At 39.5% G+C, this 16084-nt stretch overlaps 1 protein-coding gene across 7 annotated transcripts in view; it reads left to right on the top strand.

Annotated features, from left to right (window-relative positions):
- Window positions 1–16084, top strand: part of LOC124300455 (limbic system-associated membrane protein-like) — a 218334-nt gene that overhangs the window by 191140 nt on the left and 11110 nt on the right. For 6 of the 7 annotated variants that reach the window (XM_046754585.1, XM_046754588.1, XM_046754587.1 and 3 more), the window contains 3 exons: window positions 3072–3282; window positions 6364–6475; window positions 8100–8278. In XM_046754585.1, coding sequence (XP_046610541.1) covers window positions 3072–3282; window positions 6364–6475; window positions 8100–8278 — 502 coding nt within the window. Of the gene's footprint in view, window positions 1–3071; window positions 3283–6363; window positions 6476–8099; window positions 8283–16084 lie in introns of all 7 variants that reach the window. The other variant, XM_046754590.1, reaches the window with a different exon arrangement.

Here is a 16084-nt window from a genome sequence, read left to right as displayed (position 1 = left end):
TGAATAAAATTCTAATTGTTCAAAATTACAAACTAACATGATTTACTGAACACATTTGAGATGAAAATGAAAAAAAATTATTTTTAAGAAAATAATTTTTTTAATAACATTCAAAAATTCATATTATGGAAAAATCTAAAAACATAGTTTCAAAAATTTCAGGATCTCTTAGGGTTGGTTCAAGATGGTATACAAAAAAATTTAAGTCAAAAATTTATCGTCGAGCGTCAATTTTGAGAACTTTTAAAAATTCAAAATTTCACAAATTTGAAATTTTTCAAAATTTTTTTCGAGAATTTTTTTTTTTTACAGCCCCAAGTATCCTCTTTGAAATTAACCATTGATCATTTCTTAATTTGCAACAGTTTTCAAGATATTTAAAATGTAAGTTTAAAAATAGGAAAAATTGTGAAATTTTGAGTTCTTCATATCTTTTGGAAAAAATTTTAAAAAATTTTTTCCTTTGGCAGAACTTCGTAATAGGATAAAAGAAAACTCCTGACCAAAATTCGGCCAAATCGAAGGGGGTCGATTCCAACTATTGGTCGATTTGACATGGAATGACCCATATATACATATATAGCTAAAAAAAGGCAATCGCGACAAATATTTCTTTAGTCCGTCCTTTTTTTTTTTTTTTTTTTTTGTAATGTTGAATTTCTACGCGGTGAAAGGATATGGCGATGTCCGTTTTGCGTGACGTTCGTCGATTTCATGCACTTTATAGGATCGTGATTCTTGTTAATGGAGATTCGAGTTGCGAGGAGTGGAAATAATAACTTTGTAACGCCTCCGAGCCTCCGTGCAAACCCTCCGCTGGCTCATGTCCACAAACCAAAACCTACTAACTCTCCTATTATCAACAGGCCGTTATTTACCCTTTCGTCAAATTCTTCTTTCCCATTAGCCGAGTGGATTTTTTACTCCATTATGCCGTTTTTTATTCCATTTTTTTTTTTTTTTTAGAATCACGACCCTCTGCTCCGACCAGACGAGATTAAAACCGTCCCTGGTACAATATATAACAACTTTGTGGTTGTGTATAATTTAGGTGACTCAGCCTATTATCTGCCGCTTCATGCATCATCCAAATGACGCCCAGAACCCTTCTCTTGATCCCTGATTTTCATCGATGATAAATCAAAACATATCGACTGTATCTACGCCGCTGCATTCAGACACGCCTGACTCCCTCGATGCCAAAATTGCTGTGTATATAAAACGTGTCTGCGTGCTGGACGGCAGTATTCGCATCTCTGGCTGGAAACAAATGTTCAAACGTTTGCACGACACTTGTTTTATTATGTCCGTCCGGAATTTTAGGGCTCGGTCATCCCGGGACCTCGCAATTTACGGCTATTGATATCAATTTCACCAACTTTTTTTATTCGTTCATTTTTATTCATTTGGGGACGCGGAGGGTTGCAAAATATTGAGAAACTTCGTTCTTCTACCATTTTAAATAATAGAAAAAAAAGTGCGGAAAAAAGCTTCGCCATTGAAACCGTAGTATACAGTTGTAACGATTTGAGGGTCGTTTATTCCCGAGCGGTAAGGAATACAGTGCGATGGGGTTGAACTTTGCTTTTATCCTTAATAGCAACCGGGAAGTCGAGCAATACAGTCGAACAGATGCGTGGTATTATTAGAACATGAATTTCATATTTATTGATTGGTTCGAAAATATACAGACGAAGCGATCAGTTTCTAAGGTAGATGAGAAGTGCGCGGGTCGAGAGGTGAAGATGAAGTGACTTGGGACGAGCGGAAAGAAGCGTCGGTGAGTGCGCGAAGCAAAGTGAGTGATCAGGGTTCTGGGGTTGAGAGGAGATGGTCAGGTATGCACAGGATGTGCGAAAGATTGTTTAGTCTAATGAAGTGAAGAGGCTTCTAGATAAGATGGACGGAGAATGAGTTGCGAGTGCGAAGAGGGACTGAGCACGTAACACACTGTACCGACATGAATACGAAACCATTCGACGAAACATTCTCACGTCACTTTCGGATGAAAAATGTACGATTGGTTTTTATTTTAGTTCGAACAGTCGCATTTTTCACGGTGACATTACGACTCGACTGAATCCGTGCTGGGGAAAAATTTATAGTTCACTTTGGCAATGCGATCGTGATATATAATAAATGGATCGCCGTTTCAGTTGTTGAAAACTCGCGGAATAGCTGAAAAATGATCGAGCACGAATGCATAAGCTCTAGGAATTATTCAAGTTTTTAAGTTACATTCGTACTTGTTAGTTTTTCGACGATCTCAGTAAATCTCGTTGCAAGAAACGGTGGTACTGTATTTTGCCGATTTATTGATGTCAACCCCACTGATATGCTAGTGACTTTGGATTCATGCAACAACTGGTATTTGTCGTTGGATGCTGAGCGAGGAGATCAAGTTCAATTATTTGGTTATTACCAGCGAATTGGTAGATATTCTAACTTAGAATGTTTTCCAAAGATCGATAAAAGAAAAGAAAGAAAATAATATATTCACTTGGATGGTTAAAAATAACAGTCTTTTTTCACTTTGACCCTCTCAAGTGTTAGTGTTTGTTAGAAAAAAGATCCCTCCAAAAAATGAGCTCTCTAGCTCAAGTCCAACAGGTTGCTAGCTTAATTTTTATCACCCATTCAGTTAACATTGGAAAATTTCACTTTTTCTTATAAGTTCAAATTTTTTATCGAAAAAGAGAAAATTGGCAGTTTCCAGGTGATTGTACCGTGTGTTCTAACGACGAGAACTATGCTTTGATACAGATTTGGAAATTTTGAAGAATCAGCTTAAAGCATAAATTTAAAAACACATTGAACAATTCACTAGTATTTTAACTTTTTTAAAAAAAGTGGAATTTCCCTGTGTCGAATGAACGAGAGATAAAAATCAAGATCGCAACCCAAGAGACTGGAGCTAAAGAACTCATCTTTTAGCAGGCTCTTTTTGCTTCAAAACCCTACCATTTGACGGGGTAAGAGAGAGTCAAAAACTTTTTTCAAACCACCCCAATATACATGTAATAGATTGATCACGCTGACGTTGAATCCATCGATCGTCATTTTTCTTCCAGGTTTCGTGGATCAGAAAAAGAGATCTGCACATTCTGACGGTCGGCATTCTGACCTACACGAACGACCAGCGGTTTCAGTCGCTCCACAGTGACGGTAGCGACGAGTGGACCCTGAAGATCAGTTCACCCCAGATCCGAGACAGCGGCGTTTACGAGTGTCAAGTCTCGACGGAGCCCAAGATCAGCCAGGCTTACCACCTCAGTGTAGTCGGTGAGTTGTCTTTAGATTCGTGTGGGCTTCTTTCCCTTTCCCAAAATTCTCGTAAAATTACTGTGCGCATCAGGATGTGCAGTGTAATCATAAAAGCAATAGACTGGAAAAAGAAAACTGCAGAAAAGGTTCTAATACTAGTATTGACTGAAGTCAGTCAAGTTCAATTTGAGCGACTTGAAAACTAAATTGAAGCACTTGGGTTCCGAACGAAAAGATAGGCTACTGATCGTTTCGAAGCATTTAAACTGCGGTAGCACGTTTTTTTTTCTGTTAAACCAAAATTGTACACTGTACGAAAAAATAATTTGATGTCAATGTCAAGCTATCCGAAAGTGAATTTCTGAATTGAGCAGAAAAATTTTTCTATTGTAGAGCAATACTTCAAAGAGAAACGATCGTTCAATTTTTACCTTTGCAATACCACGGAAGATGGTAACTTAATTACTCACCTTGACTGAATTCAAATACAGCTCCCCGGCTTCTGAACCTGTGACTTTATCGTCAATAATTCTTTCTTTTACATCGACACATTTTGACTGATATTGTCCGACCATATCATCATCCTCGAGTTTAAGATTCCATCAGAGTAGATGTGCTATGTTTGGACACTTGAAACATATCGACTGATCCATTACGCCTAAATGGAGATATGGGCAAAGATGCTGATGGTGTGGAAATGTCAGCTTCGATCAAACAATAATCTTCTCAGAAGTTCTGTGTAATGATTCCTTTAACAGACCGTTTTCGTAATCAACTCAACAACTGAATACATCCATAGTACCAACAGAATCAAGTTCAACAGTGAGGTGGCGCCAAATAAACGTTGCCTATTTATAAACCTCTGTGACCCTGCCTGCTCTAAATTGATCCTTAGCGTCATCGATGAGTTTTCAGATAACATAATTCCCTCGTGAATACAGAGAAGCAAGCGATCCGAGCACCTGGTCTCGTGAGTTCGCAGAGCAGAACTCGGTCGGCGATTTGCATACTACCTCACTCTGGAATAAACAGGCACCCAGACTAGACGACGAGGTACCGAGTCCGCGACATCAAACGGAATCGACGGGAAACGTTTGCGCTGTAGGAAAAAGCTTTGAAACGGTTCCAGGACGTGTCTGGCGTGTGTGGGTGAACAGGCGAACACGCGGCCTGGTTATCAAAGCAATAACCGATGCCCAAGAGCTGAGGCGAGGCTATGTGTTGGAGAAAAATATCCTTCAAAGGTGCAGCTTGAGGTTCGAGGATGGCCGCCGCCCTCGCTTCTCTTCTTTCCTCACCTCTTCTCTTCTTTTCACTTCTCATGTCCCTCAGGTATTAGGCACCATTCAAAGGTGGCGGTTAGACTCGCGGTGGGTGGTTGAATACACACATCAACTTGCGAAGCAGCGCCAAGTGGCGTGCCGTAGTTCGGTGCCTCGCACCTTGTACACCTTGGTTTGCAGTGCACCAAGCAGAGTAGATTTCCGCCTCCTCCTTTTCCTTCTCCGACGGCAAATCCGCAATTCGTCACTTTCGAATCTGCTTATTTCTCCGCATTCTTTTTTCATTTTTTCCCCATTTTGGTCTTCCCATTTCATTCCCTTCCGCAAGCTGTTATAACCCGCCGTTGAGGGAAGAAAGCCATGCTGCCTGACAGAACCAATTACCCCGTGATGAATAGCCTCCGAGTACAACCGAGGTTAATCTGTTTGCAGTCGTTCGTCCCAATGTACGAAGCTTTGATTACCGTCTAACGATCAGTCAATATTAATTCTACTTTTCCTTTTTTACACTCCACTTCTAGTCGTTTTCCCCATTTTTATATTCTCGATTTACTATTCTTTGCACCGTCCGTTCACGAGTCCATGATATATGGATAAGCCGTTCCATCAATCGACTGACAGGCTTTTTACACAACGCTCATAGAACCCGTAGAAAAACACGCAATGTCAACCCGGGTGAATAGGTTCAACTGGTTTCTAACGCGTCATTGGTATCGACGCTTATTCACCGAATAAATATTACTGACAATTACGTAAGCAGTAACTCGCAGTCCCAAGAACGAAATAACCCTTACCGATTTTCTTCGTTTTGTGACATGTTGCCGCACGTCAAAAACAGTTGGACACGTATTTTTTGACACGCTGATTGAGCCGTTCAAATCACGAAGATAAAAGTTTTCCCCGATTTTTGAGAATAAACCTTGGGAATGGATTTCACTGTTAAGTGAAAATGCGTGACCCATGTTTTTTGATCTACCTAAAAATATTCCAAAAATTGAAGAAACTGGCGTGATGCTTTTCTCGTCAGTCAAAAGTACCCTTGAGACAAATCGGTCATAAATCAAGTGCACTGTTCCAAAATTCAGCTCTTTATTATCGAGTAAAACGATCTGCTTTACCTTTTAGCTGATTGGGAGCTGATTCGCCACTTGAAATCAACGAGCTGGAACCACGAGTCTAAATTACGCAACGCTCTTCTTGACCAACGATCGATCCGGCTTCCGATCTGCGATGTATAAAGACTGTTTTACCGTGAAATTGAGATTACGATAATATAAAGCAAGAAGAAAGGCAAAATTTCAGCTCACCTTCAAATTAGGTTGTTTCGAGTAGCGGGTACGGGATTTTAAGACATGAACAGACACTTATTCGGATTTGCATAAGGTAGTTTTAATCGTACAGATCAGCCCGAACCGTATTACCCCTATAATTGCATTAACGTCGCAACGGTATACATATATATGGTCGGAGCTTTTGCTGCCCTTCATTTTGGTTTAATGTAAAATACTAACTCGATCCCCAACGGGATGCAAAAATAATATTAGCGCGCGCCGGGTCGTTGGGCTTGGCTTTCTCCCGCGTGATTGAATTTTTTTTTTTGTATCCGCTTGTTTCTCTTTTTTCCATCCTCCCTCTCCCTCTTTCTACTCCCCCCTCCCCTTCTCTCTCTCTCTCTCTCTCTCTTTATCTTTATAAAAAATCTAATCTCTCTTTCCCTTTATTCTTCGTTATGTAATCAATTTTTTCCTCCAGACCAGCGCTCTTTTCTCATCCAGGATCAATTAGGCTCTCACACCTTTCGTCTGGCTTCTTTCAGTTTCGAAGGCTATGATCACGGGGAACCCTGAACTCTACATCAAAAGTGGAAGCGATATAAACCTGACGTGCACCGTGCTCAAGACTCCGGAGCCTCCGTCCTTCATTTATTGGTAAGTCCTGTTGAACTCCTTCAAAGTATCAGGATTCGTTGAACGGTTTCATCCTCATACCTTTAAGAAATTCTGATACTAAAATAAGCTTCTGCACTGATTTTTCTTTTTCCATCGTTATTTCTTTCAATTACTTTACTAATTGGCAAAAATTTATATCAATAAAAAAAAAAACACAAAAAAACAAACATATAATTAACTCTGAAATCTGCATCGAATTTATACCACTCCACGTTAACTCTGCAATAACAAAATTAATGCCTTTTTCTCAGTGCTGAGATTTTGAGAAAAACAAAATTGCAACTCTCGAGGACCTTCAAAATCCTACCCCATTTATCGTAATATCCTTAAGACGCGCGCTGCTATCCGAGGCTATAAGGTTGATATGTGCTATCAGAATCGGCGTAATTCACCCCGGAGATACTTCGATTCGATAATCGTATACGTGTTCAAATTCACCGATTGCACTACATACAACGCTCCAAACTAAACGTGCAGCGCACCCGGGTTCAAGCATTCCCGGATGTAGCCGCCAACGGAAATAAAGCGTTCCCCGAGGAGCTTGCAACGCTCTCGACTTGCCACCGTATCATCGACTTCTTTTCCGTTTCACACAATTTATGAACGAGTTTGTTCTCATATTTTTTTGTCACTAATCTTTTAATTTTATTAATTTGTTCGCGTGGCGTCGATTGGTCTTTTTTTTTTCTTCACGGTCACGATTGAAGAAAGAGCTGCGCAAACAATTTGCTCTGTTTTTGCTTTCTAAAAATAGTTCTTCTTTCTCTTCATCGATAATTGTATTATGCTTGTTTGGTTAGAGTTTGTGGAAATTCTGCTTGTTTGTGTAAAACCTGCTTGAAACCGTATTCCGTACATAGATTTGGAAGTTTCAACTCGAGTTACGCGAGATCAAAATTTTTAATAAGGAGATGATCATTTCGGGATAGAGTCTCACTTAAGACTTTTTTGATTTGATTGGATTTCCGAATGTAAATTACCCAAATTGAATTCTACTGATTTCAAATCGCAACGAATATGACTTGAAGCGAATGAAAGGGACTTTTAGTACAGCCTCGATTGATTTCTGACCGAATTTCCGCCTCACTTAAATCAGTATTTTATGATACCTCGATTTTGAATGTAATTTAACGTCGATTGTCTCACCTCGGCGTGACGATCTATAGAGAAATGAATAAGTAAGCAAAGAAATCGCTGCCCAAAGCGAAGGTACGGTTTTACTCGTGGATCGTTTTTAAAAGGTAAGGGGCGCTCTTTTGCCCGCTTCATTGACGGTGAGAGAGAAGTAACTTTAGCAGTTAGCGAGACTTTGTTTGAAAACTTTTGGCAAGCTATTTGTTTCCCGGAGAAAGCTGCCGGAAGACGAAAAGGAAATTTTAATCTCGCCCTGTATAGCGTATGTACGTATAGGTATAGCTCCTCGGCAATTTCTGGAAAAGTACGAGAATGGAATTCCCATTTAATACACAAGTTTGCAAAATTTCTGCACGTACGCGATTCACCAACTTCACGCATTTGCGCAATACGGCTTTGCACGCAAGGCGCAGTCGAGCGATCCTGAGGTCACTCTTAATAAATTCCTTCCTTTCATCTGCCCCCAAAGGTACAGGGGCGAACACGTTATAAACTACAGCCAGCGGGGTGGAATCAGCGTCGTAACGGAGAAACAGACGCGGACTTCGAAGCTGTTAATTTCTCGGGCGCTACCCGCCGACTCGGGAAACTACACCTGCGCACCCTCGACGGCCGAGTCAGCCAGCGTCATGGTGCACGTACTCAATGGTGGGTGAGTCGTCTATCCTGACTCCTGTATTTCTTTTATCATTTTGTACCTGGAACTATATTTTTCGATTGTGGTGAAAAGTGAAAATAGTTCAGGAATGAGCGGTAAACGGAACTAAAAATTTCTCTCGGTGTATGGATACCGTTACACCCACTGTTTGAATACTGTTCTATCCAAAGGAAAATTTGGTATATTTAGTAACTATTTAATGTGGTTATAGTCGTCAAATATGTTTGTTTGGTTTACTACACTTTTTCCAATCGAACAAGTGTGAAATATGACGGAGAGTTCTGGATACAGATTCGGTTACCGACACTCTACTTAGCCAAAACACAAACCCTGTTCTAAAATTCTTGAAGCTGAGAGGATGTAATTACTCTGATTGAATGACTTTATCGATCATCGAATCCGACGGAATCGATCGTTCGATAATTCCGTTGCTCTACCTTATTGAATGTTTTCCTACCTTACCACAGTTTCATGCCTCACTGGGTAAAATCGCTCAATCTTGCTCGATAAGGTAGGCGTGTTGCTAATGCAGTTCCGGAATTTTACCCGATAAGGGTTAAAAGCGTGGTAAGGCAGGCAAATTTTCAGCGAGGTAAAGCAATAAAATTATTGGATGATGGATAACGTCGTGTAACAATGATTCGATGTTCGATAAAGTCAGTCAGTCAGAATGGTAATATCCCCCCACCCCCAAAAATTCTAGAAAAGCGTTTGTGTCTTGGCTAATTTTAAGTGAAGTATTCGGTAAACGAATCTGAATCCAGAACTCTTCTTGATATTCTACTCACATTGTTCTACTTCTTTTTTACTGAAACATTTCGATGAACCGTGTCTTCATACTTTGCTGGTGAATCGATTTTTCATAAAACACCCAAAATTGTTGTTTCTTGGGTATTTGGTTTCCTTTTATTCTTTATTATTGAGCGTAACTCCAGTATTCATAAAACTCATTACAAGTGTTTGACGTTTATGTAACGTGAAAATAACTCGTGAAAATATGCTATTGTAAATTGTTTTACCGTGAGTGAAATAACAGTCGATGTTAAATATTTCATATTCGTTTGATTCGACACTGGCAAATATTTACTTCATAAATGGTTATTTCAAATGTATGTATTTTATTACTTGATGCAAATCGGAACGTTCCAACTGCAGGTTAAATTATTAATTTTTCTCTGTAAAGTGATTCAGCTTGTTTAATTGAGATATGCATTTTTATTTTCAATTTTCCTCTGGCGAGGGATTATTAGTTTTACCGTCATTCGAAATCATGGAAAATACGAATTGAAGTCGATCGATAAAACGCTACCACAAACCGAATTTTGAAATGGAGAAATAAAAATTCTGAACATCTCATCAGCATTCTCTGAACTTAAATGTTACTTTTGATTTCTTTACTGAAGAGAATACAAAACGGCGGCATAATGTCCTCGGAAGAAAGAAATATACGAACTTGAAATGTGATTCTGAAATTCGAATTCACGAGTCTCAGGTTATATTGCTTTCGTTGTACCTAATTATGAAATGTAATGGAATCGGAGTAAAAGCTTTCAGAAATAAAACTGAGACTATAACAAGAAAAGAACAGCCTGTCGTACTTTATTCGCTTATACACTCGGTCCTATAAGATGTTGTAAGGAAAGTCGATATCCCTTCGCCTTGACACACTTGAGTAGCGCTCACTTGAAACGTCTATTGTATAACGGATCCAAGTCCCCAGATAGCTTTCATGCAAAAGCACTACCTCTTAATTCCGCCTAGCTTAAACGAGATAAGTCGCGTAACGAATCGCAAGCTGCGGGTCACGGCTAACGCGGAAAGACCTTCTCAAGCTATTTTGGGGCCGATTTCTCGCTTTCTAGAGAGTGTGCAGTGGAGAAGATGAAGATATGCTCTGAACGAACCGTGAAACCGAATTCTATAAAATCGGAGCGCTCCGCATTGAAAAATATGCTATTGATCAAGATGCCGTATTTCCAACGGAAACGTGATGGTTAAAATCGTAAACTAGAATCTAATTAGTTGGTCTTTATATTTCAATACAGCTGCGACAAATATTATTCACAGCAATAAGTAAACATAGAAAAATTCATCCAATAGCGTTTTTTTTATACTAGCTACTTGGCGAATTATTTTAGGCACTAATTACTGCAAATGTGATTCAATTAACTACCATCCATCAAATTTCTATTCTGATATTTTGTATGGCTTTCTGTATGGCTTAAAATTTCGGATCTCTCTTTATACTTCCACTATTTTCAAATCGATCTTCGCTGCTCACAAATAAGAAAACTCGATGAATTCACTCAGTGTACGATTATCTCGTAAAAAAATTTATGAAAGCATCGATTTCGATCCAATCAACCTCCGTTAAATGATACAAGAGTCACAACCCGACTCACGATCCTGCGAATGCTACTTTCGAAAATACCGGTGCGTAAGGGAAAGAAAGGGGAGAAAAGGGGGGTTGGATTTCCGTGGGACAATATCTCGGCTGATTTATCCCTTAAGCCGCGGAGGTGAAAAGAAGTCGGGGAACGTATCCGAAGGATTTATTTCCTCGGTGCCTTACGCGTCTTGCAGGAGAATAACTCGGGGGTTCCGCCTGATGCCACCCCCTAGACCGAGCTGCTCTTCACCGGCACTTCCGGCTCCTCATCCCCTTTTTCCGCGACTTATCGCATACGAAAATCCTCCGCACGGGGTGCACTCACCTCGTCCAACCCCTTTCCAGCCCCCGGCTACGCTGCATTTTTGCATACACTTTCGCGTGAAAAGCTTCGTTCAAGTTAAGCACGTACCTTCCCGCGTCTTTTAGAGTCAAGCGACGGGCGGCGATGACTGTGGTGGAGGTGGAGGCACCGGGTGCCAATACCCTCGCTCTTCATCCTGAACCGTACTCGAAAGTTGGACGGAAACTTGCAGCCGGAGTCTTCGAGTCGGTATATCGTTGGAGCGGAAAAGTATTGTGGGGTTCAGAAGTTTGACGGGTGGAAATGACGTCGAGCTGCACGATAATCGATTCGAGATACGCGATGCCCACGCAATTTTTTATTCGCCAAACTCAGAATCCATTGAATGAAAATTTAAGCATGTTCTATGAGCTCGAACCAACGAAACCTTTGATTCATAGATTTTTATTTTTATTTTATTTTTTTGCAGCTTTTTATTTATTAAACTACCTTTTTGGTATAATTGCCGAATTTTTTTAGTTCCATACGGTCCCTGAAATATTGGCAAGTCTGAAAAAAATATAAAAGTTGTTTATTTATTTATTGCAAAGATGGGACATGTAAACAAACAGGCGAAATTCGTACTTTTCCACAAGAAAAAAGCATTTTCTACCGGTCTACCATGAAAATCCGAATGCCTTTCCAAATTTTTCCTGTCCTTGTTTTTGTTTCTCCGTCACATTGGATCCACTATTTTCAATTTTCTAATTTTTTGAGTTCAGATTCGTAATTATTGACCCCAAAAACCATGTAACATAGAATTTAATCAAAATCAAATAATTTTTCAAGTTTACGTCCTCCATATTCGATCCAACTTTTTCAATTTTCGAAATTCGAGTTCAGGTTCGTAATCAACGACCCCAAAAGCACATGTATGCAAAATTTCAATTGAATCGCATGTAAGGAAGACTGCATGCATGAAAGGGTTAACATGACGCAGATTTTATCCGACAATCAATTCCTTTGTTTCGGTACCGTTAAAAACAGAAATCAGAATTAAAAGAAATCCGAATTACTGTGTATCGAATTGTTGTAAATGGATATTTTTCGTTCGTTTATTATGGTAAAAAATTTAGCGGCTCTACCAAATTAGCTTGATCGATTGCATCGTTTGAACTTTTCCTTTCTAGCTAATTTCATCATTTCAATTTTTTGTGTCGATTCTTTTTCGAGCACAGACTTTATTCTCTATCAACTTTATTACCGATTGTTACGTCCATGTATTCACAATTCTTGTGAGTTGGATTAAATCCTGAACCGAGGAATATGCCAAAGATCATCCTGCAAATGTGTAAAAATAAAGATGTCCGAAATTTATGAGCTGAATACAGAAACTAAGAAAAAAATTTACGAGGCTATTTTCACAACAAATTTCAAAAACTAATCTTCATTAGACTGCGTAATTAAAATCGGAAGGTATACTACAATACTCGCATTTTAAAATAGCGAAGTCATATCAACTATTGGCTTCTTGAAGTTACGAAAAATAAACTATCTTCTATCGGTGGCATCGCAGTCCCTCCCGCATTTTGATGATCTACCAAGCTGCGATACGTAGAATACTTGAAGGTGAAGAGGGAGAGAAAAGGTCGATCACTTTTCCCAAGAAAAAAGTTACACGGAAAACTTTTCAAAGTGTATTCGAAAGTCTGCATTGCTTTCAGAAAATCGACTCAACGAGGTTAGGATGAAACTGATCAGAGAGCCGAACATCGGAGTATAGAATGATGTAGAATTTATTCTCCACCATGCGTACATTTTGCATTTCTTTAAATGCAATTCGGATAAAATCTACGCCGTAAATTCGATAATTATGAGTAAAATTTGTCCGCTTTACCCCATCTGCTGCAGATTATGAACATACAGTAGCATCTAGCAATTTTCGCACGAGAAATAATTGGTTCATTAATAACGTATGAAATAATGAGATAATTAATGCACGAGATGTAATCCTTGGTAGGCTTACATCGGCATAAGAATATCTGGAATATAATCCTTCACTAGCCGTTAATTAATCATCCGGGAGCATGTGGAAGCTTTTTTTATGCCTGAAAAGCTAAGCGCCGGTGGCGTTGCATAACAAGAGACGGCTGTATCATTAAAACCGCACCAAGCCGTAATGTATGATGCATTATAATACACCCGGATATGTAGAATCGTGTTATGAAACGAAGTTAACCAATAATCCATACAAGTGCGAGCTGCGCGCAGCGGCAACGGATGTTAGTATTTTTTTATTTTATTTAGAATTTGTTTTCCCTTCTTCCGTCCTGTTGGTCCTTTCAACTAGCTTTGATCGAGACGTAATATAAGCGCGGTTAGTTTGGTCAAAAATAGTTACAGATGATCAGACCTTACGGATGCAAGTTATAGGAAAAGAGAAAAAAATCGTTCAAATAATTTTCAGCAACATTATGTGCGTCAGTGATAGTAGAGACAATAGAAACAAGGCCCCTAATGTGAAATAGAAATTAATTTGACGAAAGGTTTTATCATGAAAAGTTCGAGATGATCAAACTCTGCCGTTTTTGATCCGTTTCTAAGATTTTAAGCTCATTTTGTTTATCATGGAGATCGTCGGAAAGCTTCTGTAAAAAAAAAATTCCAAAATTTACACCCAAGATTGTTGTAAAATAGCTTGTATGATAAAACAGAACATAAACCTGAGAACATGAGAATCGTACGAAAAAGACTAAGGTTTCGTTCGATTTATGTAACTTCTCCTGAAATGGCTGGTACATAATTGGCTCGTACTGTTCGAATTTTCTCAGATTGATTTTAGTTACACCGTAAGGATATCATTCCATCGCTGTCTTTTTCATTAAGGCAATAAATAACACTATCAGAAATTTTTCAAACAGTTTTTTATCCTTTCCTAACTTTCGATTCAGGCGTCGGGGCCCATCCGTCCTCAATTATGAGATGCTGCGGTACGGAACTTTGTCAGATTGACGTTTCCTTATTTTCTTTCTCGAGTTTTGGAGTTGACAGCGAGCGTCAGAACTCGTCTGGAAGGCAAAGTTTTTGACATTTCGCAATAAAAGCTGCACGTTCACTTCACTCAACTAGAGCTGCGATCCTGAATAAATATTCACCGCGTGACATACAGATTTTTTTACAAAAAGATATTAATATTGCATGAAACCTCTTCTCCCTGCCCGCGGTAAACCCGGCTGACTTTTCCCAAATTTTCTTCCTTTTCTTACAGAGTTTCCTGGATAAATCTTTACCAAACTCTATCCTTACCCTGACCCCTGCAGTCACCCTGTTACCGAACATCAACAAAGTTAGAATTTAGTGACATCTTTCAAACATCCCACGTAAAAGCTAGCGCAGGTTTGGCTTTCGATTGTTTAGTATTGAAATATAAGAAAAATATGACGGATGAATATTGTAGTTGTATAGTTAAATAATACTTCCGATTGTCAGTACTACAGATATCAGTATTTATACAAAATTAAAGTTCCCCCTCCTAGTCTTCATAAAATTGATTGAAGTTCATATGTTGAAACTTATCAAATTGAGCATCTGAACGCGCATGCTTAAACATTGTTCGATTTTTACACTGGCTGGCTGCCTCAAGCTTCAAGCACGGCTTAAGTAGGTTTTCGATGCAAATTTTTTTTAAGGAAAGTAAACTTTGAATATTTCATGCAGTGATTTGCAAAGGCTTGGCAAACTTTTATTGCCAACTGCACTAATCGCTTGTTACTGCTACGAGACATCATAAAAATATCATTTCGATTCGCCATTTGACGTGGGAGAAATTGAAGTCTCGTCCCCTGTTTCGGGTAAGTTGGCTTCCCCCTACCTTACCGACGAAAATATTACCGATAGAGTTCGATTATTCTGCGCATGCGCGGTAAATCACTCAACCTGCTATTAAATTGCCCCGTCTCCTGTCTGTATATTATCTCCATTTATCGGAGAAAAGTGATCCACGTTGTAGAAACATCAGCGAAACATGCACGGCCATCAAATCGGCGAGCTTGCAAAACGCAGCAGGTCGATTTTGGCAAAATAATAAACGTCTGTTATAACGGATAACGTTCTTTGATCCCGAACAAAAGCCTGCGAGGTACATGTTAGCCGAGTAGAAAATCGGGGGACAAGGTGGCGGAGGGGGGGGGGGGGGGCGAAGAGCAGAACTGCGCTCTGGGAGCTTTATTTAAAAAATTCATCACGGCATAAGCTCGGGAGCGTCGGAACAAAGGCGATGACGGTATGACGCGGAAAATGATTCCCTAATGAGTTTGTTTTCCCTCTCCGCGTTCATTCCGCGAGATTAAAGTAATCATCACGTGACTTCTCTTTGCCTCTTTCCGCCATTCTGGACGATGCGTAAAACCGCACAACCGCCATAAAATATGTAATCGGGCGCGATGCTTACAAAGATAACGCGGTTCGCTACCGCACAAAAACGCCGGTGAATCAAATGATTAATAGACCCCTCGACCCCGAGCCGAGGTCCAAAAAACATGTTTTTTGAATTTTTTTCAAACTGATGTCCCAACGAATTGCCCGAGTTTGAGGCGAATGGGAAAGAGGCGAGCCTGCGGTGAAATTCTCCCTGGGTTTTGCACAATTCCTTTCGAGGATATATTCCACGTATAATAACTAAACCAATTATCTCGCTCTCACAGCGCTCTGTGCCGGCGGTGGTCGGTAAATACGAACGTTTTTCATTTCCCCATCCGCAACGTCGCGCTTACACATTAGCAGCGCTTTTTGATCCTTCCGAAATTGCACGTCTTTGCGTCTGACGAACGTACACACGGTGAAGTAGCTATGCTATCGTGAGTCTGATGAGAGATTATAAATTTTAGAAAATGCGAAACTGAGCGTTTGTCTTACTGCTAACGTCTAATTGACAATTTAAATGAAAAATTTCTCAATTCGGAAAAGTAACGACAATGAAATACCGAAGTAGGAATCAAATTCATAAATCTGTGAAGAATAATGCAACAATCGGTAACTTTGTAATATTAGATCCCGTATATGAATAACGAGTGTTCCATTTTACAATAGATTTAATGCAGGTATAAGTTAGCAAATTATAAGTGC

This window comes from Neodiprion virginianus, chromosome 3, assembly GCF_021901495.1.
Source record: "Neodiprion virginianus isolate iyNeoVirg1 chromosome 3, iyNeoVirg1.1, whole genome shotgun sequence".
Taxonomy (NCBI): Eukaryota; Metazoa; Arthropoda; class Insecta; order Hymenoptera; family Diprionidae; genus Neodiprion; species Neodiprion virginianus.
The sequence above is the reverse complement of the archived record's forward strand: the minus strand, read 5'-3'. Positions and strand labels throughout refer to the sequence as shown.